The sequence below is a fragment of the Dryobates pubescens genome, chromosome 28 (assembly GCF_014839835.1).
Source record: "Dryobates pubescens isolate bDryPub1 chromosome 28, bDryPub1.pri, whole genome shotgun sequence".
Taxonomy (NCBI): Eukaryota; Metazoa; Chordata; class Aves; order Piciformes; family Picidae; genus Dryobates; species Dryobates pubescens.
The window spans coordinates 2,385,585-2,411,463 of NC_071639.1; the positions used below are offsets into that span (position 1 = coordinate 2,385,585).

At 51.3% G+C, this 25,879-nt stretch overlaps 1 protein-coding gene across 1 annotated transcript in view; it reads right to left on the reverse strand.

Moving 5' to 3' along the window:
- Positions 1-25,879, reverse strand: part of LAMA2 (laminin subunit alpha 2) — a 132,098-nt gene that overhangs the window by 52,186 nt on the left and 54,033 nt on the right. Inside the window, exons 13-19 of the mRNA XM_054173980.1 lie at positions 25,511-25,649; positions 19,302-19,404; positions 12,998-13,114; positions 7,947-8,129; positions 3,630-3,784; positions 3,082-3,225; positions 341-474 (exon numbers count right to left, since the gene is read on the reverse strand). Of these exons, the coding sequence (XP_054029955.1) occupies positions 341-474; positions 3,082-3,225; positions 3,630-3,784; positions 7,947-8,129; positions 12,998-13,114; positions 19,302-19,404; positions 25,511-25,649 (975 nt within the window). The remainder of the gene's footprint in view (positions 1-340; positions 475-3,081; positions 3,226-3,629; positions 3,785-7,946; positions 8,130-12,997; positions 13,115-19,301; positions 19,405-25,510; positions 25,650-25,879) is intronic.

The following is a 25,879-nucleotide window of genomic DNA, read 5'->3' on the forward strand; positions in this document are numbered from 1 at the left end:
AGGCTGGATGTTAGGAAGAAGTTTTTCCCAGCAACAGAGATTGGCCTTGGGATGTGCTGCCCAGGCAGGTGGTGGGGTCGATATCCCTGGAGGTGTTTAGCCTGGATGAGGCACTTAGTGCCATGGTCTGGTTGGTCAGTTAGGGCTGGGTGATTGATTGGACTTAATGACCTTGGAGGTCTCTTCCAACCCGGCCGATTCTGTGACTGTGTGATTCTGTGTGGTCCTGAGATACTGTAACCTGAGGTGTGCAAGCTGACAGGGGGACAGGAGCAGAGCCAGATCCCTGTGGTCATTTTGCCTCCATGAAGCCAGGCTAGGAGGTGAAAGCTGCACTTGCCTGGAAGCTTCAATGCGGTACCAGAAGCCGTCGTCGATGGCCAGGTCTGGGTACTCCACGCGGCCGACGCCGGAGCCCACGTCCCACAGGAAGCTCACCTTGCCTCTGCGCATCTCCACGGCCAGGAAGTCAGTCTGCATGGGGCACAGGGGAAGAGAAGCACTGTCATACCCCCTGCAGGAAGCTGCCAGAAGCCTTCCCTTTGCAGAACACCTCCTGAGGCATCAACACCCTCATACACGGACAGGGAACGAGCAACACGAGTGCTCACTCTGAGCGCAAAGGAGATGCGAGGGAGGGGATTCTGCCCCTCTGCTCCACTCTGCTGAGACCACAGCTGCAGCTCTGGGGCCAGTGCTGGAGCCTCTGTGCCAGGAAGGATCTGGAGGGGCTGGAAGGTGTCCAGAGAAGGGCCACGAGGAGGAGCAGAGGGCTGGAGCTGCTCTGCTGTGAGCACAGCCTGAGGGAGTTGGGGTTGTGCAGGCTGGAGAGGAGAAGGCTCCCAGGAGACCTCATTGTGGCCTTGCAGGATCTGCAGGGGGCTCCAAGAAAGCTGGGGAGGGACTTTTGAGGGTGTCAGGGAGGGATAGGACTGGGGGGGATGGAGCAAAACTAGAACTGGGGAGATTGAGATTGGCTGTGAGGAAGAAGTTGTTCCCCATGAGGGTGGTGAGAGCCTGGCACAGGTTGCCCAGGGAGGTGGTGGCAGCCTCCTGCCTGGAGGTGTTTGCAGCCAAGCTGGAGGTGGCTGTGAGCAACCTGCTGCAGTGTGAGGTGTCCCTGCCCATGGCAGGGGGTTGGAGCTGGCTGAGCTTTGAGGTCCCTTCCAGCCCTGACAGTTGTATGATTCTAAACTTCTGTCAGAGCCAACCATGCTGCTAGACATAGTGATGCCAGGATTGTAGCCATCATCAAGAGAAAGACTGAACTCAGAGTATCTTTGTTCCTACAACATCCATTGGATGGCAGAAAGGTATCAGGATTCCAGGCCCACAAAGGCTGTCACCTGGCCTCTTTGTTTTGAATTAAGTAAATGAAAGACATAGTTCTAAATGTTAGAAATGGAATCCTTTGCCCATTGACTGGATTATTATTGATTGCTCCAGAAGTCTGTCTGCTACGGGGCTCATGGGAAATGGAATCATTAGTTATGATTATGCATGGCATTGTAGTCTAGGAGCTTTGACAGATGCACACCAGCCCAGGAATTACTCTGGTTGCACTGTGAATTCTGAAGTTCTAATAGAATCCATGGCTAAGTCTCCCAAGGGACAGCAAAGTGCCCTGGTGGCCAAGAGAGCCAATGGGATCCTGGGGTGCAGCAAGCAAAGTGTGGCCAGCAGGGCTGGGGAGGTTCTCCTTTCCTCTCCTCTGCCCTGCTGAGACCACAGCTGCAATCCTGTGTCCAGTTCTGGGCTCCCAGTTCCAGAGAGACAGAGACCTGCTGGAGAGAGTCCAAGGGAGAGCCAGGAGGAGGCTTAGGGGACTTGAGCATCTCCCCTGTGAGGAGAGGCTGAGAGCCCTGGGGCTGTTTAGCCTGGAGAAGATAAGGCTGAGAGGGATCTGATCAATGTCTGTCAATAGCTGAGGGCTGGGGGTCAAGTGGAGGGGGCCAAGCTCTTTTTGGTGGTGCACAGTAATAAGACAAGGAGCAATGGACACAAACTGGAACATAGAAGGTTTCAGCTCAAGATGAGGAGAAACTTCTTTGGTGTGAGGCTGCTGAGCCCTGGAGCAGGCTGCCCAGAGAGGTTGTGGAGTCTCCTGCTCTGGAGCCTTTCCAGCCCCACCTGGATGTGTTCTGTGTGCCCTGCCCTGGGTGCCCTGCTCTGGCAGGGGGGTTGGACTGGGTGATCTCTGGAGGTCCCTTCCAACCTCTAATATTCTGTGTTTTCACAGTGAGTTAAAAGTCAATCAATCAACATATCAATCAATTAATCAATCAATCAATCAATTGCTGGTCATATTTCAGAAGGCCCTACAGTAATACCAAATCCAGCAAATATCTAAATTCCATTAGGCTCCTGACTACTGCTTTGAAGCCTCTAGGAGAGCAAACTCAAAAGCCTTTCTCATCTGTGTCTGTGTCCAGAGGAGGGCAAGGAGGCTGGGGAGGGGTCTGGAGCACAGCCCTGTGAGGAGAGGCTGAGGGAGCTGGGGTTGCTTAGCCTGCAGAAGAGGAGGCTCAGGGGAGACCTTATTGATGTCTGCAGCTGTAGCTGTAGACATCAGGGAGGTGGTAGCCAGGTGGGGGTTGGTCTCTTCTCCCAGGCACCCAGCACCAGAACAAGAGGACACAGTCTCAAGCTGTGCCAGGGGAGGTTTAGGCTGGAGGTGAATAGAATAGAATAGAATAAACCAGGTTGGAAGAGACCTTCATGATCATCACATCCAACCTATCATCCAACACCACCTAATCAACTAACCCACGGCATCAAGCACCCCATTCAGTCTCCTCCTGAACACCTCCAGTGATGGTGACTGCAACAGCTCCCCGGAGAAAGCTCTTCCCAGCAAGAGGAATTGGCCACTGGAATGTGCTGCCCAGGGAGGTGGTGGAGTCCCCATCCCTGGAGGTGCTCAACAAAGGCTTGGATGTTGCACTTGGAGCCATGGTTTAGTTGTCAGGAGGGGTTAGGTATTAGGCCATAGGTTGGACTTGGTGATCTCTCAGGTCTTTTCCAACCTGGGTGGTTCTATGATTGAGCAAGCCTGACATGAAAAGCAGGAGACAGACTTACAAACTTGGCACTTCCAAGGTAGAAAAGCAGATTGTCAGCAGCCAGAGTCTTCACATTGAGCAGGATGGTGTTGTAGGTGCCCTTCTTTATCTCCGGCCTGTAGGTGCGGATGCAGTTGCCTCCAGAGGACACAGACACTTTGATCTGCAAAACAAACAGAGTAGAAAGGATTCACTTTCCTACTTACTGTTCCAGTAACAGCTTGAGATGCTTCCACATCACTATCAGAGTGTTACACTTCTTCCCCCTTCCTCCCTGCTTGTGTGTGACATGAAATTCTTCCCAGCAAGAGAGATTGGCCACTGGAATGTGCTGCCCAGGGAGGTGGTGGAGTCCCCATCCCTGGAGGTGCTCAAGAGGGGATTGGATGTAGCACTTGGTTTAGTTAGTCAGGAGGTGCTGGGTGAGAGGTTGGACTTGATGATCTCTGAGGTCTTTTCCAACCTGGTTGATTCTGTGATTCTGTGGCTCTGTGAAGAGGAAGAGAGAAGCAGCAAAGGAAATGCCCTCCAGAGGGCAAACCCCCGTGGGTGAGCGCGAGGGCTTACCGAGTTGGCTTGCTTCCGGGCCTGGCTGATCAGCTCTTTGATCTGAGAGATGTTTTTGCCTAAGTTATCCTGCAGCTCTTTGATGGGCTTGATCTTCTCCAGCAGCCGGTCTGCTTCCTTCTCCAGGCTCTTGATGCTGGAATCTGCCTCAGCAACTTCACAGGAAAGAACAAGGCAGAGCTTTAGAGGGCGATGGGCAAGACTAAAACCCAAGGAGGTTCTGCACAGGCAGTGCTCAGGGGATTGGGTTTGCTGCTGGGAGGCACACACAGAGCAGGAAGGCACCTGAGCAGAGGGAGCTGGTGGAAGAATATTGGGAATCAAGTTGCAGTGGTGAGTGGAGCAATTGCAGGTGTTATGGGCAGGGTTTATCTATCAGGATGATTGATTTATGTGCCAGGATGACACTAGTGGCCATCACTGCTTGCAGCACAACACACTTATGCAGGGCATATTCACTGTCTGCTTTTCTAAGCTCCCACTGGGAAGAAACAGCAATGAACATTGGTTAGTGTCTGTTAGTGACTTCATGGAATCATAGAATCACAGAGTGGTTTGAGTTAGAAGGGACCTTAATGATCATCCAGTTCCTACCCCCTGCCATGGGCAGGGACACCTCCCACCAGCACAGGCTGCTCAGGGCCTCATCCAGCCTGGCCTTCAACACCTCCAGGGAGGAGGCAGCCACAGCCTCCCTGGGCAACCTGTGCCAGGGTCTCACCACCCCCACTGGAAACAACTTCTTCCTCATCTCCAGTCTCAATCTCCCCTCTCCCAGCTCAAAGCCATTGTTCCTCATCCTGTCACTCCAAGCCCTTGTCAGAAGTCCCTCCCCAGCTCTCCTGGAGCCCCTTCAGCTACTGGAAGGCTGCTCTAAGGTCTCCCCAGGAGCCTTCACGTCTCCATCCTGAACAGCCCCAACTCTCTCAGCCTGTGTCCATAGGGGAGGTTCTGCAGCCCTCCGATCATCTTTGTGGCCTCTTCCAGACCCACTCCACAACTAGAATCCAGGCTGAACATTCTGTGTGTGCAGTGAAAGTAAATTCAGAACCACAGTATCACAGTATCACAGTATCACAGTAACTAAGGTTGGAAGAGACCCCAAGGATCATCAAGTCCAACCTGTTCCAACAGACCTCACAACTAGACCATGGCACCAAGTGCCACGTCCAATCTCCCCTTGAACACCTCCAGGGACAGTGACTCCACCACCTCCCTGGGCAGCACATTCCAATGACGAATGACTCGCTCAGTGAAGAACTTTTTCCTCACCTCGAGTCTAAACCTCCCCTGACACAACTTGAGACTGTGTCCCCTTGTTCTGGTGCTGGTTGCCTGGGAGACCAGTAACTATAAACTGCAAGATTTGTTTGGGATTCTCCTAAGGGTATTTTTTTCCTCTCTTTTCCTTTAAGCTTCAGATGATTTCTTTGCTTCTCAACACACAACCAGTGAACAATGTCCCCCTCCCCCCTTGGACAGCTGAGCAGCAGATCTGGGGTTGGCTAGCATGAGGCTGGGGGTTTGTGTGGAGAACACTGAAAGGGACAACCCTGCAATTCTCAGAAGCATGTGTGTTGAATTGAAATAATCATAACAGCAACAATAATCAATCATAGGATCCTAGAAGGTTGGAAGAGACCTCTGAGATCACCAAGTCCAACCTCTCCCCAAGAGCTCACATCCCCACCCCTGCTGCTGAGCCACTGCCACTACCCCACAGCCCTCAGCACCACATCCATGCAGCTCTGAAACCCCTCCAGGGCTGGGGACTGCAGCACCTCCCTGGGCAGCCTGGGACAGGGCCTGAGAGCCCTTGCTGGGGAGAGATTGTTCCTAATCTCCAACCTGAGCCTCCCCTGGCACAGCTTGAGGCTGTTTCCCTTTATCCTGTCCCTTGCTGCATGTGAGAAGAGCCTAAGCCCACCTGGCTCCAACCTCCTTTCAGGGAGCTGTAGAGAGCAGTGAGGTCTTCCCTCAGCCTCCTCTTCTCCAGGCTACAAAACCCCAGTTCCCTCAGCTGCTCTTTACAGGACTCGTGTTCAAGGTCCTTCACCAGCTTGGTTGCTGTTCTCTGGATGCTCTTCAGCACCTTAGTCTCCCTTGTAGTGGGGACCCAAAACTGAACCCAGCACTCAAGGCATGGCCTCAGCAGTGTCATAATGATAATGATAATAATGGTAATAATAGTGATAATAATAATAATAAGTAAATAATGCTGCTGAGGATTATGAGAATGATGATGATAATCATAATGCTAAATAATCATGGAAGCATAGAATTAGCCAGGTTGGAAAAGACCTCAGAGATCATCAAGTCCAACCTAGTACCTAATGCCTAACCCCTCCTGACAACTAAACCCTGGTTCCAAGTGCCACAGCCAAGCCTTTGTTGAATACCTCCAGGGACAGGGACTCCACCACCTCCCTGGGCAGCACATCCCAGTGGCCAATCTCTCTTGCTGGGAAGAACTTTCTCCTCACCTCCAGCCTAAACCTCTCCTGGCACAGCTTGAGACTGTGTCCTCTTGTTCAGCTGCTGGGTGCCTGGGAGAAGAGACCAACCACCCCCCTGTCTACAGCCTCCCTTCAGGGAGTTGCAGAGAGCAAGAAGGTCTCCCCTGAGCCTCCTCTTCTGCAGGCTCAGCAACCCCAGCTCCCTCAGCCTCTCCTCACAGGGCTGTGCTCCAGACCCCTCCCCAGCCTCCTTGCCCTTCTCTGGACACCTTCAAGTCTCTCAATGTCCTTAAACTGAGGGGCCCAGAACTGGACACAGGACTCAAGGTACTCCATAGTAATAACAGTAACAGTAATAGTAATAGTGATGCTTAGACAAAGGATGAAAGTCTGCACATCAAGTTTTTGGATAGTCCCCAGACACTGATATGAAATCTTCAGGATGCTTCTTGACATTTCACACCAGTGAAATCAGTTCCCTAAGCCATTCTATCCCAGAGCTTTCAAAGAGCAGCTTTTGAATGCCCTCAGTGCCTGTGGGATGGCAGAGCAGCATGCAGAAGCTTTGGTGGTGAGCAGTGACTCAACTTGGACTGCACAAGGCACAATCGGAGCGGCGAGAGAGGAAATGTACATACGGATTTCTGCAGGCACGGAGAGGAAGGAGAAAAGAACAGAAGATACAATGTCAGAGAATGCTTTGAAGAGCTGAACAGAAAGGTGAAGCAAATGAATGGACAGGATAAGTGCAGAGAAATCTCAGTGTCTTTCATATACTGCACATAAAGCACCACAGGATGATTTGGTTTGGAGGGCACCATAAAGGTCATCCTGTTCCAAGCCCCTGCCACAGGCAGGGACAGCTCCCACCAGCCCAGGTTGCTCCAGGTCTCATCCAACCTGGCCTTGAACACCTCCAGGGAGGGGGAATCCAGAGCCCCCTCATTCTGAAAGACAACAGAATCTATCTATCTACTTTAGCAGGTGGCTGTGAGTTCTGGGCAGTCTGTTCCCGTATTTCACCACTCTCATTCTGAAGAACTTCTCCTGATGTGCAGTCTCCCCTGCTCCACTTTCAAAGCATTGCCCCTTATCCTGTCCCCACAGCCCCTTCTGAACAGTCCCTCCCCAGCTTTCCTGCTGGTCCCCTTCAGATATTGAAACACTGCTCTAAGGTCTCCCCAGAGTTTTCTCCTCTCCAGCCTGCACAGCCCCAACTCCCTCAGTCTGTCCTCACAGCAGAGCAGCTCCAGCCCTCTGCTCCTCCTCCTGGCCCTTCTCTGGACACCTTCCAGCACCCCCAGAGCCTTCCTGGCACAGAGGTTCCAGAACTGGACCCAGTGCTGCAGCTGTGGTCTCAGCAGAGTGGAGCAGAGGGGCAGAATCCCCTCCCTGGCCCTGCTGGCCACACTTCTCTTGCTGCAGCCCAGGCTCTGGTGGCATCACACCATCTGTGAGAGGAGTGAGGTGTTTCTCCCAGCACTGATTATCTGAGTGCCTGAAGACAAGGTTAACACCTGGAATTTTGCTTGAATGAAGGAGGGAATTGCCAGTCAGCATCTTTGATTACTCACCTCCTAAATACTTTCCAAAGCAGCCTGTGGAACAAATCTATCCACTACTTGTTTGTGCAGCTGACAGGAGCATTTTTCCCCCCCCAGCTGCCAGCAGCAGCCCTTGCTATTTAAAACTCTTTTCCTATACAAAGTCCTTCAAACAGAAGTGATAGAGATGTCTTTTATCCCAGCACACTACTGCTATGTGAGTGAAATCCTGGAGGGCCTCTGCTGCCTTTTGAGCTGTGAGATGAAAAGCACAACCTGAAACACCCCAGCACCAAACACCTCAGACAAGGTCTTACTGTTCTTCATAGGATCCTTCACCACAGCATTTGTTTTTGCCACATCATCTGCAAGCTTGCTGTAGTTTTTCCTCAGGACCAGGAGATTCTGGTTGAGGTCTTTGATCTGGGCCAGGACATCATGTGCAGTGCTGTTGGCTTGTCTGGCTTTGTCTTTGGCTGCCTGTACCTTTAGAGCTGTATCTGTTGGGAGAAAAGGATAATGAAATTATTTTTAGAGTGCTGCAGTTTCCTTCACAAAGCTTAAGAACAAAGCTGGGTCCAAATAGAGGAGACTGGAAGGGAAGGGAAGGTTTGGGAAGGGAGAAGAGAAGGGAAGGGAAGGTTTGGGAAGGGAAGGGAAGGGAAGGTTTGGGAAGGGAAGGTTTGGGAAGGGAAGGGAAGGTTTGGGAAGGGAAGGGAAGGGAAGGTTTGGGAAGGGAAGGTTTGGGAAGGGAAGAGAAGGGAAGAGAAGGGAAGAGAAGGGAAGAGAAGGGAAGAGAAGGGAAGAGAAGGGAAGAGAAGGGAAGAGAAGGGAAGAGAAGGGAAGAGAAGGGAAGAGAAGGGAAGAGAAGGGAAGAGAAGGGAAGAGAAGGGAAGAGAAGAGAATGAACCAGGTTGGAAAAGACCTTTGAGATCATCAAGTCCAACCTATCATCCAGCACCATCTAATCAACTAAACCATGGCACCAGGTGCCTCCAGACTCTTCTTAAGTACCTCCAGTGATGGTGACTCCACCACCTCCCTGGGCAGTGGGCAGTAGAATTTGCCATCTTGTGTAGTTCTTTGAGAGCTCCTATTTGACAGGTGGCATTCTCTTACAGCAAGGCATCACTGTTTGCAAGTGTGGGTTGCAGAATTTGGCCATTTAAGGCTTTATTGAGACATTAAATGCATTAGAGGACACAGTCTCAAGCTGTGCCAGGGGAGGTTTAGGCTGGAGGTTAGGAAGAAATTCTTCCCAGCAACAGAGATTGGCCACTGGAATGTGCTGCCCAGGGAGGTGGTGGAGTCCCCATCCCTGGAGGTGTTTAGGAAGAGACTGGATGGGGTGCTGGGTACCATGGTATTGCCAAGTGAAATAACTGAGAGCTCTGCCTGCCTTTATTTGAACCACCTTTATTCATCGTAGCTGTGTATCTATTTTTGAGGCCATTATCTGAGGCCACACAGCTTCCTGGCAGTGTGGAAGTTGGAGTTTCTGTGGCTGAGAGCCCTGGAGCTGTTTAGTCTGGAGAAGAGAAGGCTGAGAGGGGATCTGCTCACTGTCTATCAATAGCTGAGAGGTGGGTGTCAAATGGAGGAGGCCAAGCTCTTTTGGGTGGTGCACAGCAATAAGACAAAGAACAATGGCTACAAACTGGAACAGAGAAGGTTTCACCTCAGCGTGAGGAGAAGCTTTACAGTGAGGGTGCTGGAGCCCTGGAGCAGGCTGTCCAGTGGGGTTGTGGAGTCTCCTTCTGTGGAGACTTTCAAACCCCAGCTGGATGCATTCCTGTGTGGATCTCCCTGGGTGATCCTGCCTTTGGCAGGGGGGTTGGGCTGGATGATCTCTGGAGGTCCCTTCCAACCTCAATCATTCTGTGACTCTGTGATTCTTCTACTCAGTTCCTATTTACTGTCCTGTGCCCTAAGGTCAACTGATCTCAGAGGCCCATGCTGTTTGGCTGAGACACCAGCCTGTGCAGAAGAAGGGAAACAGTCACATCAAAGCCCCAGGAGGTGGCATGCCATAAGCATGACACATTAAACCAAGCTTTTGTGAGCATCTGACTTCAAGGATCACTAAACCTAGGCCATAACTTTTCAGTTAGCTGAAATCTTCAAGCCATCAAAATGTGCAAGAGACACAGCAAATAGGTTTTCATGCCAGGTTTTCACTTGCAGCCTGAACCTGGCAGCCCAGCACAAATCAGACAGAATATAGATTTTCTTTGGAGAGCTATCTGAAGGCAGATCTTCAGTTTATAAAGTGCTCCTTGGAGAGAAAAGCTGGAGCAGATTGCACTGATAAAAACCCTTCTGATTATCTCAAACAATATTCACTTCATCACTGTCCATTAAAAGAAAACCACATCATGTCTGCCTGTCTCTTGCCACCACAACACAAAGCAGCAAACAACCCCAAGACTGTGGGGTTTCAATGACTCTTACGAAGAGTTATGGTGAACAAGGGGGCAGGGTTTGGCTGTATGGAATTCACAGAATCACAGATTCAAGCAGGTTGGAAAAGACCTCAGAGATCAGCAAGTCCAACCTAGAACCTAATACCTAACCGCTCCTGACAACTAAACCATGGCTCCAAGTGCCACAGCCAAGCCTTTCTTGAGCACCTCCAGGCATGGGGACTCCACCAGCTCCCAGGGCAGCAATTTCCAGTGGCCAATTCCTCTTTCTGTGGAGAACTTTGTCCTCACCTCCAGCCTAAACCTCCCCTGGCACAGCTTGAGACTGTGTCCTCTTGTTCGGGTGCTGGGTGCCTGGGAGAAGAGAGCAACCCCCACCTGGCTGCAACCTCCCTGCAGGGAGTTGTAGAGAGCAAGAAGGTCTCAGTCTAGGAAATATGTTGAGTTGTTGGAAGGAGTCCAGAGAAGGGTAACAAAGCTGGGGAGGGGTCTGGAGCACAGCCCTGTGAGGAGAGGCTGAGGGAGCTGGGGTTGCTTAGCCTGCAGAAGAGGAGGCTCACAGGAGAGCTTATTGCTTATGTGCCAGGGGAACTTTAAGCTGGATGTTACAAAGAAGTTCTTCCCAGCAAGAGAGATTGGCCACTGGGATGTGCTGCCCAGGGAGGTGGTGGAGTCCCCATCCCTGGAGGTGTTTAGGAAGAGACTGGATGAGGCCCTTGGTGCCATGGTTGAGTTGATTAGATGGTGCTGGGTGATAGGTTGGACTTGATGATCTCAAAGGTCTCTTCCAACCTGGGCAATTCAATTCTATCCTATCCTATCCTATCCTATCCTATCCTATCCTATCCTATCCTATCCTATCCTACCCTATTCTCCCCTGAGCCTCCTCTTCTGCAGGCTAAGCAACCCCAGCTCCCTCAGCCTCTCCTCACAGGGCTGTGCTCCAGACCCCTCCCCAGCCTCCTTGCCCTTCTCTGGACACCTTCAAGTCTCTCAATGTCCTTCTTGACCTGAGGAGCCCAGAACTGGACACAGGACTCAAGGTGTGGCCTAAGCAGTGCTGAGCACAGGGCACAAGGACTTCCCTGCTCCTGCTGGCCACACTCTTCCTGATGCAGGCCAGGATGCCCTTGGCCTTCTTGGGCATTACAACTGTGCACAACACTTCAGAGTTCATTGAGGAAAGGCTGTTCTGGTCCTAAGTGATTTACAGCCTAAAAAAGACATACAGCAGGCAGCAGTGACTGCAAACAACTCTGCAACATAAATCAATGAGATTTCAAGAGCAAGCCTCTTCCTGCTTCTTCTGTCAGATCAGTGAAGTCTTTATTCCTCTTGGCTTCAATGATGCTGGCTGTGAATTACAGTGGTTCATGAAACCCTGGTCTCAGAGAAAGGCTTTTCACATGGGAAGAAAAGGCTGCCTCAGACTGCAGACTGCACCATCACTCCTGATACCATCATTTTCCCTTGCCACAACACCAACTGACCCCATGGTGGTGAGTTGAAATTACTCCCCCACCCCAGCTGATGGGAAATTACTCCCAGAGTACACTTCCTCCCCCCTCCAAAGACCCCCAGCCTGAGAGCTCAGAAGCAAAATGCAAGTTATACTTACAAAAGGTAAACTACAATCTAGCAGAACCAAAGGCAATGACTATGTACAAAACAGGCTCACATCTATTCAGAGACACACAACTACAGGGATCCCCCTGGACAGAATCACCCCCCCTGCACAGCCCAGAGGAACTGCTGGCAACCTTCTCCCTTTATTCCCCTTCCTGTTACCTCACAGACACAATATTGAGCCAGCAAAAGGTCAGGAGAGAGATAAGGAAGCAAGCCAAGCAAAGCCACAGAGAGAGAAGGATAGAAGAGGAGAGTCTGAGCAGCAAACTATATCCTAGTCAGCAAGCCAATGGAATGAGAGAGACAAATCAGTTGTTAATCTTCTGGATCCAATGATCAGCTAGAATCACAGAATCAAGCAGGTTGGAAAAGACCTCAGAGATCAGCAAGTCCAACCTAGTACCTAATACCTAACACCTCCTGACAACTAAACCATGGCTCCAAGTGCCACATCCAATCCCCTCTTGAACACCTCCAGGGATGGGGACTCCACCACCTCCCTGGGCAGCACATTCCAGTGGCCAATTCCTCTTGCTGGGAAGAACTTTCTCCTCACCTCCAGCCTAAACTTCCCCTGGCACAGCTTGAGACTGTGGCCTCTTGTTCTGCTGCTGGGTGCTTGGGAGAAGAGACCAACCCCCACCTGGCTACAACCTCCCTTCAGGGAGTTGCAGAGAGCAAGAAGGTCTCCCCTGAGCCTCCTCTTCTCCAGGCTAAGCAACCCCAGCTCCCTCAGCCTCTCCTCACAGGGCTGTGCTCCAGACCCCTCCCCAGCTTTGTTGCCCTTCTCTGGACACCTTCCAGCAGCTCAACCTCTTTCCTAAACTGAAGAGCCCAGAACTGGACACAGGACTCAAGGTGTGGCCTAAGCAGTGCTGAGCACAGGGCACAAGGACTTCCCTGCTCCTGCTGGCCACACTCTTCCTGATGCAGGCCAGGATGCCCTTGGCCTTCTTGGCCCCCTGGGCACACTGCTGGCTCCTGTTCAGTTGCTGTCAACCACTACCCCCAGGTCCCTTTCTGCCTGGCTGCTCTCCAGCCAGTCCAACCCCAGTGACCTTTTACTCAGAGATGTCCAGCAAGTGCCTATTCTTGTTCATGACTAAGACTCCAGGCTAAAGCATTACCCCCAAACCATAACCCCCATGCAACTGCTTTCAGTTCAGTTCTCTCTCTTACATCTTCATCTTCACCTTCTTGTACTGTGGGCAATGGTCAAAGCAGACAGAGCGCAGTCAGAGGCAAAGGTTAAACGATGGAAAGTGAACCAGAAAGAGCAGGGCTGAGGCAGCAGCTGTGGCATGTTCCCATCTTACCATTAGGAATGGCTGAGAGCTTTCCCAAGGTTTCATTCAGAACTCCCAGGAGGATGGAGTTGTTCTCATCCACATCTCTCAGCTTGCTCTGCATGCGGGCCAGGCTGTCTCCGTTGGCTGTGGGAAGAGCACAGAGTAGAGCAGCTTTCAGGCTTTGTGTCCACCAGCCTTTCTTGGCACCTCATTTCAAAAGCATAATAATGGAATCACAGCACCATTAAGGTTGCAAAAGACCTTCAAGATCATCAAGTCCAACCATAACTCAGCTCCCATGAGCACTAAAGTATATCCTGAAGCACCACTCTTGAACACCGCCAGGGGTGGGGACTCCACCAGCTCCCTGGGCAGCCTGTGCCAATCCCTGACCACTCTTGCAGCAAAGACATTTTTCCTCCTCTCCAATTCAACCCTCCCCTGGCACAATTTCAGGCTCTTTCCTCTTCTTCTGTCACCTGATCCTAGGGAGAATAGCCCAACCCACACCTCATTCCAGCCTCCTTTCAGGGAGCTGTAGAGAGCAATGAGGTCTCCCCTCAGCCTCCAGGCTAAACACCCCCAGTTCCCTCAGCTGCTCCTCATGCAACATGCCCTCCAAACCCTGATGAGCAAGCCATTTATCATGAAGGGACTATGTTGCATACATTAAGAAGTCCAGTACAACTGGTTGTAGGGTTCCCTGAGCAGCATAGAATGGCTCAGGTTGGAAGGGACTTCAGAAGTCACCTCCTCCAGCCTCTCTATGATGAGCATGGATGCCCCTCAACCAGACTTGGTTGCCCAAGGTCTCATCCAACCTGGCTTTGAATGCCTCCAGGGAGGAGGCAGCCACAGCCTCCCTGGGCAATCTGTTCTAGAGTCTCACCACCCACATACCAAAGAACTTCTCCCTAAGCTTCAGTCTAACCCTGCTCTCCCTCAGCTTCAAACCATTCCCCCTTGTCCTGTCTCTAGACACCCTCATGGAAAGTCCCTCTGCAGCATTCCTGTAGGATCCCTTCAGGTACTGGAAGGCAACTCTGAGGTCCCCCTGGAGTCTTCTCCTCTCCAGGCTGAACAACCCCAGCTCCCTCCCCAGCTTTCTTTAGCTCCCCCTCATTCTTTTGTGAGACAATAGACAGAATAACAGAGAAAAAGCCAGAGGCTGTGGCTCACTTGCCCCATATTCTAAAAATGGAAGGTTTTGGAAAACCAAATGTGCAGGAAACCATTTATAAAGGGAAAACCAAAACAAAATGTGCATAACCTCCATGAAATCATTACTGTGTTTCATAGAATCAGAGAATCAATACAGTTGGAAAAGACCTCAGAGATCAGCAAGTCCAACTCAGGACCTAACACCTCCTGACAGCTAAACCATGGCTCCAAGTGCCACATCAGAGCCTTTCTTGAACACCTCCAGGGATGGGGACTCCACCACCTCCCCAAGCAGCACATTCCAGTGGCCAATTCCTCTTTCTGGGAAGAACTTTCTCCTCACCTCCAGCCTAAACCTCCCCTGGCCCCTTCCTGTCTACAGCCTCCCTTCAGGGAGTTGCAGAGAGCAAGAAGGTCTCCCCTGAGCCTCCTCTTCTGCAGGCTAAGCAACCCCAGCTCCCTCAGCCTCTCCTCACAGGGCTGTGCTCCAGACCCCTCCCCAGCCTCCTTGCCCTTCTCTGGACACCTTCAAGTCTCTCAATGTCCTTCTGAAACTGAGGAGCCCAGGACTGGACACAAGACTCAATGTGTGGCCTAAGCAGTGCTGAGCACAGGGCACAAGGACTTCCCTGCTCCTGCTGGCCACACTATAATCTGGTTAATGCAATATGCCAGGCCAGCAAAATTACAAAGCTGAGGAGAGGAGGTAAAGAAGGGATTTAACTCTGCTTATCAGCTGGAAAATGTGGAGCTGAAACTATTCATGTGCTGTCAGACAAGACAGGTTGTCAGCTCTTAAGCAAAACAAATGCCACGAGCTGAATTTCAGCAGCAGCCTGACAGCAGTCTCCAGCTGGAGAGGAGTTTGGACAACTTTCTTTCACTCTTCATTCATCAGCTTTGGCAAAGTCTGTATCTAGCCTCCAATCTGCACTGGGGCAAGGATATTTTTAATACAGTAAGCTCAACCTGAGAAGGAAGAGAGAAATGCTGCTGGCAAACAGAAAATCCCTCAAGTCACAGAGAGAATGAAGCTGGCAGGCAGCAGCATTCATTCATTTGGAGCCAACCTTTCAAACCCCAAGCACTCCACACAGGAGCACAGCCCTGTGAGGAGAGGCTGAGGGAGCTGGGGTTGCTTAGCCTGCAGAAGAGGAGGCTCAGGGGAGACCTTCTTGCTCTCTCCAACTCCCTGCAGGGAGGTTGTAGCCAGCTGGGGGTTGGTCTCTTCTTCCAGGCACCCAGCACTAGAACAAGAGGACACAGTCTCAAGCTGTGCCAGGGGAGGTTTAGGCTGGAGGTGAGGAGAAAGTTCTTCCCAGAAAGACGAATTGGCCCTTGGGATGTGCTGCCCAGGGAGGTGGTGGAGTTCCCATCCCTGGAGGTGTTCAAGAAAGGCTTGGATGTGGCACTTGGAGCCATGGTTTAGTTCATTAGGAGCTGTTAGGTATTAGGCACTAGGTTGGACTTGATGATCTCTGAGGTCTCTTCCAACCTGGCTGATTCTATGATTCTATTCCATGATTCTGCTTCCCCTACCCAGGTTGTTCTTTCTGACTCCTGCCCCTGCAGAGAGAGAAGTGACTCAATCTCCATGTCAGTGGCTCCTGTCAGAAGCTGTGCTTTGTGAGAATTGTTTCAGCAGCTTTTTGGGGCAATATAATTTTTTTCTGTGATTAACAGCCTTTTAACTGCTGGGTTAATTGGCCACAAGTCAGGGGACTGTTCTAATGCAGCAAGGAAACACCCCCAGCTCCACCACAGCCTGGCAGTTGAGTGGCTGTGGTAGTTTTAGGCTGTGCCTAGCAAATTTCCCATGGATCTTGAGCAGAAAGTGGCAGAATGGAAATAAATCACCAATGGATAGAGAAAGGAAAATGATCATAGAATCAGCCAGGTTGGAAAAGACCTCAGAGATCATCAAGTCCAACCTAGTACCTAATTCCTAACACCTCCTGACAACTAAACCATGGCTCCAAGCCTTTTTTGAACACCTCCAGGGACTGTGACTCCACCACCTCCCTGGGCAGCACATCCCAGTGGCCAATCTCTCTTGCTGGGAAGAACTTTCTCCTCACCTCCAGCCTAAACTTCCCCTGGCACAGCTTGAGACTGTGTCCTCTTGTTCTGCTGCTGGCTGCCTGGCAGAAGAGACCAACCCCCACCTGGCTACAACCTCCCTGCAGGGAGTTGGAGAGAGCAATGAGGTCTCCCCTGAGCCTCCTCTTCTGCAGGCTAAGCAACCCCAGCTCCCTCAGCCTCTCCTTGTAGGGCTTGTGCTCAAGTCCTCTCCCCAGCCTCCTTGCCCTTCTCTGCACACATTCAACACAGCTGCTCCATTAGTGCTGCTCTAAGTATTTTCTTAGAGGACAGCAATCTGTCTGGGTAAAGGTGCAAGAAAGAAACTGCTTTTGGTTGCACTCATCAGAAGATGATTGAATCATGGGCTTAGCAGAGATGTTTGTCCAAAGATCATCATTCTCCTGCTCACCAACAGCCATTCCTCACTGATGTTTGTCTTAGCTGTAGTGAAAGATTTTCAAAGGTCAGATCTCCCTAATCTCCTCAGTAACCAATTCAGTCCTCCTGGTTTTTAATCACAAGGACAATTTTCCTCCTGTGTGATCTGTCTCAGTGACTTTGAGATATCTTAGTCCCATCCTTGGAGATATCTTGACATAACTGAAGGGTAACCAATTGAATTCTCTCTTCTTTTTTCAGCCCCCAAATTCAGGTAGTCTCCATCTTTCTCCTCATGCCTCCTCCACTCAGTCTCCAATTAATCTCTGCAAACCACCTCAGCCCCTGGCAAGTTCAATGCCCAGGACCATTGGAATGTGCTGCCCAGGGAGGTGGTGGAGTCCCCATCCCTGGAGGGGATTTGTTGAAGAGGGGACTGGATGTGGCACTTGGTGCCATGGTTTAGTAGAACAGGGGGTGCTTAGCCTGGAGAAGAGGAGGCTCAGGGGAGAATAGAATAGAATGGAATGGAATGGAATGGAATGGAATGGAATTAACCAGGTTGGAAAAGACCTTTGAGATCATCAAGTCCAACCTATCACCCAGCACCATCTGATCAACTAAACCATGGCACCAAGGGCCTTATCCAGGCTCTTCCTAAACACCTCCAGGGATGGGGACTCCACCACCTCCCTGGGCAGCACATTCCAGTGGCCAATAACTCTATGAAGAACTTCTTCCTAACATCCAGCCTAAACCTCAGTAGTCAGGAGGTGCTGGGTGACAGGTTGGACTTGATGATCTCTGAGGTCTTTTCCAACCTTACTGATTCTATGATTCTATGATTCTATGACTGTAGCCAGTAATTGAGATAAAGCAGTAGGAATCCTGAACAGATTAGAATCATAGAGATTTGAGACCATCAAGTCCAACCACTCACCCAGAGCTCACAACCCCAGCCCTGTTGTTGAGCCACTGCCACTAAACCACGTCCCTCAGCACCACATCCAGGCAGCTTTGAAACACCTTTAGGTGAACAAGAGGACACAGTCTCAAGCTGTGCCAGGGGAGGATCAGGCTGGAGGTGAGGAGAAAGTTCTTCACTGAGAGAGGTGTTAGCCATTGGGATGTGCTGCCCAGGGAGGTGGTGGAGTCCCCATCCCTGGAGGTGTTCAAGAGGGGATTGGATGTGGCACTTGGTGCCATGGTTTAGTAGAACAGGGGGTGCTTAGCCTGGAGAAGAGGAGGCTCAGGGGAGAATAGAATAGAATGGAATGGAATGGAATGGAATAGAATGGAATAGAATGGAATAGAATGGAATGGAATAGAGTAGAATAAAATAGAGTAGAATAGAATAGAATTAACCAGGTTGGAAGAGACCTTTGAGATCATCAAGTCCAACCTATCACCCAACACCATCTGATCAACTAAACCATGGCACCAAGTGCCTTATCCAGGCTCTTCCTAAACACCTCCAGGGATGGGGACTCCACCACCTCCCTGGGCAGCACATTCCAGTGGCCAATAACTCTATGAAGAACTTCTTCCTAACATCCAGCCTAAACCTCAGTAGTCAGGAGGTGTTGGGTGACAGGTTGGACTTGATGATCTCTGAGGTCTTTTCCAACCTTACTGATTCTATGATTCTATGATTCTATGACTGTAGCCAGTAATTGAGATAAAGCAGTAGGAATCCTGAACAGATTGGAATCATAGAGATTTGAGACCATCAAGTCCAACCACTCACCCAGAGCTCACAACCCCAGCCCTGTTGTTGAGCCACTGCCACTAAACCACGTCCCTCAGCACCACATCCAGGCAGCTTTGAAACACCTTTAGGTGAACAAGAGGACACAGTCTCAAGCTGTGCTAGGGGAGGATCAGGCTGGAGGTGAGGAGAAAGTTCTTCACAGAGAGAGGTGTTAGCCATTGGGATGTGCTGCCCAGGGAGGTGGTGGAGTCCCCATCCCTGGAGGTGTTCAAGAGGGGATTGGATGTGGCACTTGGTGCCATGGTCTAGTCATGAGGTCCGTGGTGACAGGTTGGACTGGATGATCTTTGAGGTCTCTTCCAACCATAGTGATACTGTGACACTGTGATAGTGTGAGCCACATTTAGACACATTTTTTTCTCTCTCTCTTTGTGCAAAAATAGCATTTTTTTTCCCCTCTGGGGACATGTTTTTAGTTCTCCTTGGCAGTTCCCTCCCATTAGTCTCTGTTAGGCAAACAGCTTCATTCTCTACCTCCTCAGCCTTCCCTGTCCTGGCACAGGCCCATAAGCACCCTGAGGAGATGTGGTGTCTCTGCCTGCCAGTGCAAACCCTCCTTCTGCAGGACAAGACTGGAAACTCAATGCTGGCTTGGGGTTTCTGCTCATTTTCTGCCACAGCAGGGAGTACATCAGAACCACTGCTCCCATTCCCCTCTCCTCCCCACTGGCTCTTGCCCTTACTGCAGTTAGCAAGGAAAGATCAAGGCTCCATCCTCCTCAGCCTTCCTGTCCAAGAGAAGCAGAGAGGGGATGAGCATCTCTACATCATGCTTGGACCCAAACCAGGAGAATCATTTCCCTGGATGCATTGCTCAGTTTCAAGGCCAGCTGATGAATTAGACTTCCTACTGCTATGGCTTCCTCATGCTGGAAGCACAGAAGGCTCAAGTTGTTTTTCTAGTGTTTAATGGCCCTGAATGCCATGCTCTGCACATACCTTTGACATCATTGTCTAACATCTTGGCTTCGTTAAGGACCCTGAGGCTTTTCTGAAGAGAGCTCTTGGCGCCATCCTTGAGTGATCCTTGAGGACCAGATGTCTGCAGACAAACAAGCAGTGTCATACACACAGGAAAGTCACAAGTGAAAGATCTATCATAGAATCACAGAATGGTTTGCTTTGGAAGATTTCCAACCCCCCACAGCCATGGGCAGGGACACCTTCCACCAGCACAGCTTGCTCAAGGCCTCATCCAGCCTGGCCTGGAACACCTCCAGGGAGGAGGCAGCCACAGCCTCCCTGGGCAACCTGTGCCAGGGTCTCACCAGCCTCACTGGAAAGAATTTCTTCCTCATTTCCAGTCTCAATCTCCCCTCTCCCAGCTCAAAGCCTTTGTCCCTCATCCTGTCACTCAGCCCTTGTCCAGAGTCCCTCCCCAGCTCTCCTGGAGCCCCTTCAGGTACTGGAAAGCTGCTCTAAGGTCTCCCTGGAGCTTTCTCTTCTCTAGGCTGAATAAATCCAACTCCTACAGGCTGTCCCCATAGGGGAGGTTCTCCAGCCCTCTGATCATCTTGGTGGCCTCCTATGGACGCTCTCCAACAGCTCCAGGTCCTTCTTATGCTGGAGGCAGTGCTGCAGGTGGGGTCTGAGCAGAGCAGAGGGGCAGAATCCCCTCCCTGTGCTGCTGCTCTCCCTGCTCTGGCTGCAGCTCAGCACACAGCTGCCTGCTGGGCTGCCAGCAACCATTGCTGGCTCCTGAGGAGCTGACACCTTCAATTCCTTCTCTTCAAGGCTCCCCTTGAGCCACTCCTCAGCCAGCCTGGATTTCTGCTTGGGATTGCCCTGACCCAGGTGCAGAATGTTGCACTTGGCCTTGTTGAGCTCTCCAGCCTGCCCAAGCCCTTCTGGATGCCATCCCTTCCCTCCAGCCTGTCAGCTGCCCCACACAGCTTGGTGTCAGCCACAAATCTTAATCTCAGATAGTGTTTTAACTAAAGAAGCAGCCTCCATCACACCAAAGGGTCTTTCTTCTGCAAAGCACCCACCCCCACCCCGAGTGCAGAGACTGCTCAATAGATGGAAGGGGTTTTCCAAAGCAGATTTGTATGTCAAGCTGGTAGGAAATGCTTGAGGCTCTGAACCACTTCTTGTTCAGTTTGTAAGAGCAAACTCAGGTCACACATCATAATGAGGCCATCTCTTTTCAGAACACTCCTGACAGCCAGGGAACATTTGATATTAGTCATGGGTCATGCCCTGCTAACTGGGATGTAATTCAGAAGCAGTTACTTTTCATCTTCCTGGGCAGATACATGTGCTAAAACATTAACTGGGTGTCAATTAAATGCCACAGTTATTATTGCTCTTCATTATTTATGTAATGAGCAAGCCCAGAGGTGATATTTCACATACTGCTGGATCTTGGATGGCTTTCAATGGCAGTGTGAAAACCATGTCTTGGACTTGCCCTTTGCTTTTGCTTTAAACAAATCATAGAATAGGATAGAATAGAATAGAATAGAACAGAACAGAATAGACCAGGTTGGAAGAGACCTTTGAGATCATCAAGTCCAACCTATCATCCAACACCACCTGAACAACTAACCCATGGCACCAAGCACCCCATCAAGTCTCCTCCTGAACACCTCCAGTGATGGTGATTCCACCATCTCCCCAGGCAGCACATTCCAATGGGCAATCACTCTCTCTGTGTAGAACTTCCTCCTAACCTCCAGCCTAAACCTGCCCTGGTGCAGCCTGAGACTGTGGCCTCTTGTTCTGGTGCTGGGTGCCTGGGAGCCCCCTTCAGATCCTGCAAGGCCACAATTAGGTCTCCTCAGAGCCTTCTCCTCTCCACACTGCACAACCCCAAGTCCCTCAGTCTGTCCTCACAGCAGAGCAGCTCCAGCCCTCTGCTCCTCCTCCTGGCCTTGCTCTGGACACCTTCCAGAGCCTTCCTGGCACAGAGGCTCCAGCACTGGCCCCAGAGCTGCAGCTGTGGTCTCAGCAGAGTGGAGCAGAGGGGCAGAATCCCCTCCCTGGCCCTGCTGGCCACACTTCTCTTGCTGCAGCCCAGGCTCTGCTTGGCTCTCTGGGCTGCAAGTGCTCCCTGCTGGCTCCTGCTGAGCTTCTCCTCCCCCAGCACCCCCAAGGCCTTTTCTGCAGGGCTGCTCTCCAGCCAGTCCCTGCCCAGCCTGTATTGGTGCCTGGGATTGCCCTGCCCCATCTGCAGGACCTTGCCCTTGGCCTTGTTGAGCCTCCTGAGGTTGCCATGGGCCCAGCTCTCCAATTACCCTGCTTTTATAATCTGTCCTGAAATCCTCCCATGATCATTTATCAACTAATGGTTAAACTCTGCCTTGCTCTGCAAGCAATTTGCAGGTAAACCTCTACTCTGTATCAATTACATTTAAAGGCAGCAGCTGCCTCTACCTTCGACTTCATCATCCAGATTCCCTGTTGCACATAGACAGCTCATAACAAAACAGAAGCTCCCTCTAATGAATACATTCAATAGAGATGCTTAAAACCTCAGCAGATGCTTGCAGCCTCACCTTAATAACAGCCTCTTCCCTTGCTACTCACTTGCCTCTATTTATATCATACTGTCCATCTTCACCTCTGTCCCTTTCAAATTATCTCTCCACTTTCTCTCCATGGCTTAATCAGCCAGCTCACCATCTGAGAGAGATTTCTTTTGCAGCCCCACTGTAATTGCTTCCTTTGTTTCCTGGCTTCTCTATGTGTCTTTTCTTATTCAATCCTCAGAACAGCTGCCTGCCTCACTCACTCCCAGTCATCAGAGCAGCAACAGAGAGCTATCTGTGTCCAGTCCTAATGAGGAAAAGGAGAAGAAGTAAGGAGAAGAATTCCACAGCTCCTTCTTTACCTCTGCAGTGTAATTAGGAGTTCCAGTGAAACAAATCATTTACAGAGAGCTAGTGGATGCTGCTGTGTGAGGTGAATCATCCCCATCCAGACAGAGATCTGGTGATCAGTGTGATCTGGAGCAGAAGCTGGCAATGTAAACAGCCTGGAAATATTGAAGTTGTGGTGCAGTGGCTAGATGGCTTCATCCCTCTCCTAAACACAGGCCTTGGCAGCATGTGATTGCTACTGCTGTCCTCCTAATCCATTTGACTGAAGAAGCTCTCTGCAGGCTGCCTTTAGCCACTTACAAGTGCTGTAACTACAGGTTGCCTCTGCTCATCTCTGTGCCTCTGCATCAAGCACAGGGTTTGGCACTTCCCATTATCCTGTCACTGCCTGTGAAGTGCACCTTGGCAGCTCTCTGACCACCTTCCACAACTGAGACACTGAGTCCTTTGATAGCTGACATCTAAAAGTAGTTCTGCTTATGCCCAGGAGGCTTTCTGCTCACCATATAGAATCACAGAATCACTAAGGCTGGAAAAGACCTCAGGGATCATCAAGTTCAACCTATTCCTTAATACCTAACACCTCCTGACAACTAAACCCTGGCTCCAAGTGCCACAGCCAAGCCTTTCTTGAACACCTCCAGGGATGGGGACTCCACCACCTCCCTGGGCAGCACATTCCAGTGGCAAATCTCTCTTGCAGGGAAGAACTTTCTCTTCACCTCCAGCCTAAACCTCCCCTGGCACAGCTTGAGACTGTGTCCTCTTGTACTGCTGCTGGGTGCCTGGGAGAAGAGACCAACCCCCACCTCTCTCAATGTCCTTCTGAAACTGAGGAGCCCAGAACTGGACACAGGACTCAAGGTGTGCTGGACACAGGGCAGGATGACTTCCCTGCTCCTGCTGACCACACTCTTCCTGGTGCAGGCCAGGATGCCCTTGGCCTTCTTGGCCCCCTGGGCACACTGCTGGCTCATGTTCAGCTGCTGTCAACCACTACCCCCAGCTCCCTCTCTGCCTGGCTGCTCTCAGCCACTCTGTCCCCAGCCTGTAGCTCTGCCTGGGGTTGTTGTGGCCAAAGTGCAGCCCCTGGCACTTGGACTTGTTGAATGCCATCCTGTTGGCCTCTGCCCATCTGTCCAGCCTGGCAAGGTCCCTCTGCAGAGCTCTCCTGCCCTCTAACAGATCAACTCCTGCCCCCAGCTTGCTGTCAGCTGCACATTTACTGCTGATGGACTCCATCCCCTCCTCCAGATCATCAACAAAGATATTGAAGAGGATGGGGCAGCAAGGAGCTGAGTTCCTCTTTCTGACTCAGGCTCCAGAGCTGAGCTGGCTTTAGCTGCCTTTAAACATCCTCCCTGGTTGCTCTGCAGCTCTGCATGCTGTCCCTCACAGTAAGAATTCACAGAGGCAGCTCTTCATGCTTCCTATGCATTACACTTTCTGGTGCCCTCCTGCAAGTCCTCACTTCTAGAATTCTGCCAGGTTCATCCTGTGAGCAGAGAAGGGACTCTGAGCACTTCCATGGAACAACAGGCTGAGGAATTTGAGGGAAAGGAACTAGAGGGTGAGCAGGTTAAGGGAGGTGATTCTGCTCCTCTGCTCTGGAGAGACTCCACCTGCAGTACTGCAACCAGCTCTGGGGCCCCCAGCACAAGGACATGGAAGTGTTGGAATGGGTCCAGAGGAGGGACCCAGAGTGGGAAGAATCAGAGGGTTGGAGAACCTCCCCCATGGGACAGGCTGAGGGAATTGGGGCTGTCCAGCCTGGAGAAGAGAAGGCTCCAGGGAGACCTCAGAGCAGCCTTGAAGGACCTGAAAAGGGCTCCTGGAGAGCTGGGGAGGGACTTTTGCCAAGGCTGGGAGTGACAGAATGAGGGACAATGGCTTTGAGCTGGGAGAGAGGAGATTGAGAATGGAGATGGGGAAGAAATTCTCAGCAGTGAGGGTGGTGAGACCCTGGCACAGGTTGCCCAGGGAGGCTGTGGATGCCCTGAAGGTGTCCAAGGCCAGGCTGGATGAGGCCTTGAGCAAGCTGTGCTGGTGGGAGGTGTCCCTGCCCATGGCAGGGGCTTGGAACTGGATGATCTTCGAGGTCCCTTCCAACCCAAACCATTCTGTGATGATTCTATGATGAGTCAGTCAAGGCATGGATCCTTTAGATACAAGCAAAACATCTGTTAAATAAAACCCAGCTGTACTGAGTGTTGGGTGACCTACACTGCTGACTGAAAGCTGAGCCACAGGCAGAGACTGAGAGGCAGAAAACTAAGGGAGGCAAAACAACAGAGGGACCTCGACCGACTGGGCAGATGGGCAGAGGCCAACAGGATGGCATTCAACAAGTCCAAGTGCCAGGGGCTGCACTTTGGCCACAGCAACCCCAGGCAGAGCTACAGGCTGGGGGCAGAATGGCTGAGAGCTCCCAAACAGAGAGGGACCTGGGGGTGCTGATTGACAGCCACCTAAACATGAGCCAGCAGTGTGCCCAGGTGGCCAAGAAGGCCAATGGCATCCTGGCCTGCATTAGGAATAGTGTGGCCAGCAGGAGCAGGGAGGTCATTGTGCCCCTGTACTCTGCATTGGTTAGGCCACACCTTGAGTGCTGTGTCCAGTTCTGGGCTCCTCAGCTCAAGAAGGACATTGAGAGACTTGAAGGTGTCCAGAGAAGGGCAAGGAGGCTGGGGAGGGGTCTGGAGCACAGCCCTGTGAGGAGAGGCTGAGGGAGCTGGGGTTGCTTAGCCTGCAGAAGAGGAGGCTCAGGGGAGACCTCATTGCCCTCTACAACTACCTGAGAGGTGGTTGTAGATAGGAGGGGGTTGGTCTCTTCTCCCAGGCAACCAGCACCGGAACAAGGGGACACAGTCTCCAGCTGTGCCACGGGAGGTTTAGACTCGAGGTGAGGAGAAAGTTCTTCACCGAGCGAGTCGTTCGCCATTGGAATGTGCTGCCCAGGGAGGTGGTGGAGTCCCCATCCCTGGAGGTGTTCAAGGGGAGATTGGATGTGGCACTTGGTGCCATGGTCTAGTTGTGAGGTCTGTTGGAACAGGTTGGACTTGATGATCCTTGGGGTCTCTTCCAACCTTAGTTATACTGTGAGACTGTGAACAAGGAAAAAGGGAAAGGAAAACAAGGGATGGGAGGAGGGAAATGGGGATGCAGTCTGAAGGTATCCACAGCTCTGACTGGGGCACAGCTTCCTGATCTTAGCATAAGAAACTACAGTGGCAAGGCTCTCCAAATAAAGTCAGGGGCTGGGAAACACATGGAGCACAGTCCCACAGCAATCCTCAGCCTCCCTCCCCGCTGACTTCTTTTCCTTACCGCTTCCATAGCTTCATTTGCAAGAGCCTTGGCTTGCTGGGCCACTCTCTCAGCTTCATCTGTGGAATCCTTGATGTTGGTGTAAGCATTGAAGGCACGGGTGGCATTGAAGGAGAGGTTTTTGGCTTCAGCAAGGATTCTGTGGGGATGGGGAAAGCAAAGAGAGAAGCATAGAATCACCAAGGTTGCAAAAGACCTCAGAGATCATCAAGTCCAAGCTGTCACCCAACACCTCAAGACTAACTAAACCATGGCACCAAGTGCCACATCCAATCCCCTCTTGAACACCTCCAGGGATGGGGACTCCACCACCTCCCTGGGCAGCACATTCCAATGGCTAACAACTCTCTCACTGAAGAACTTTCTCCT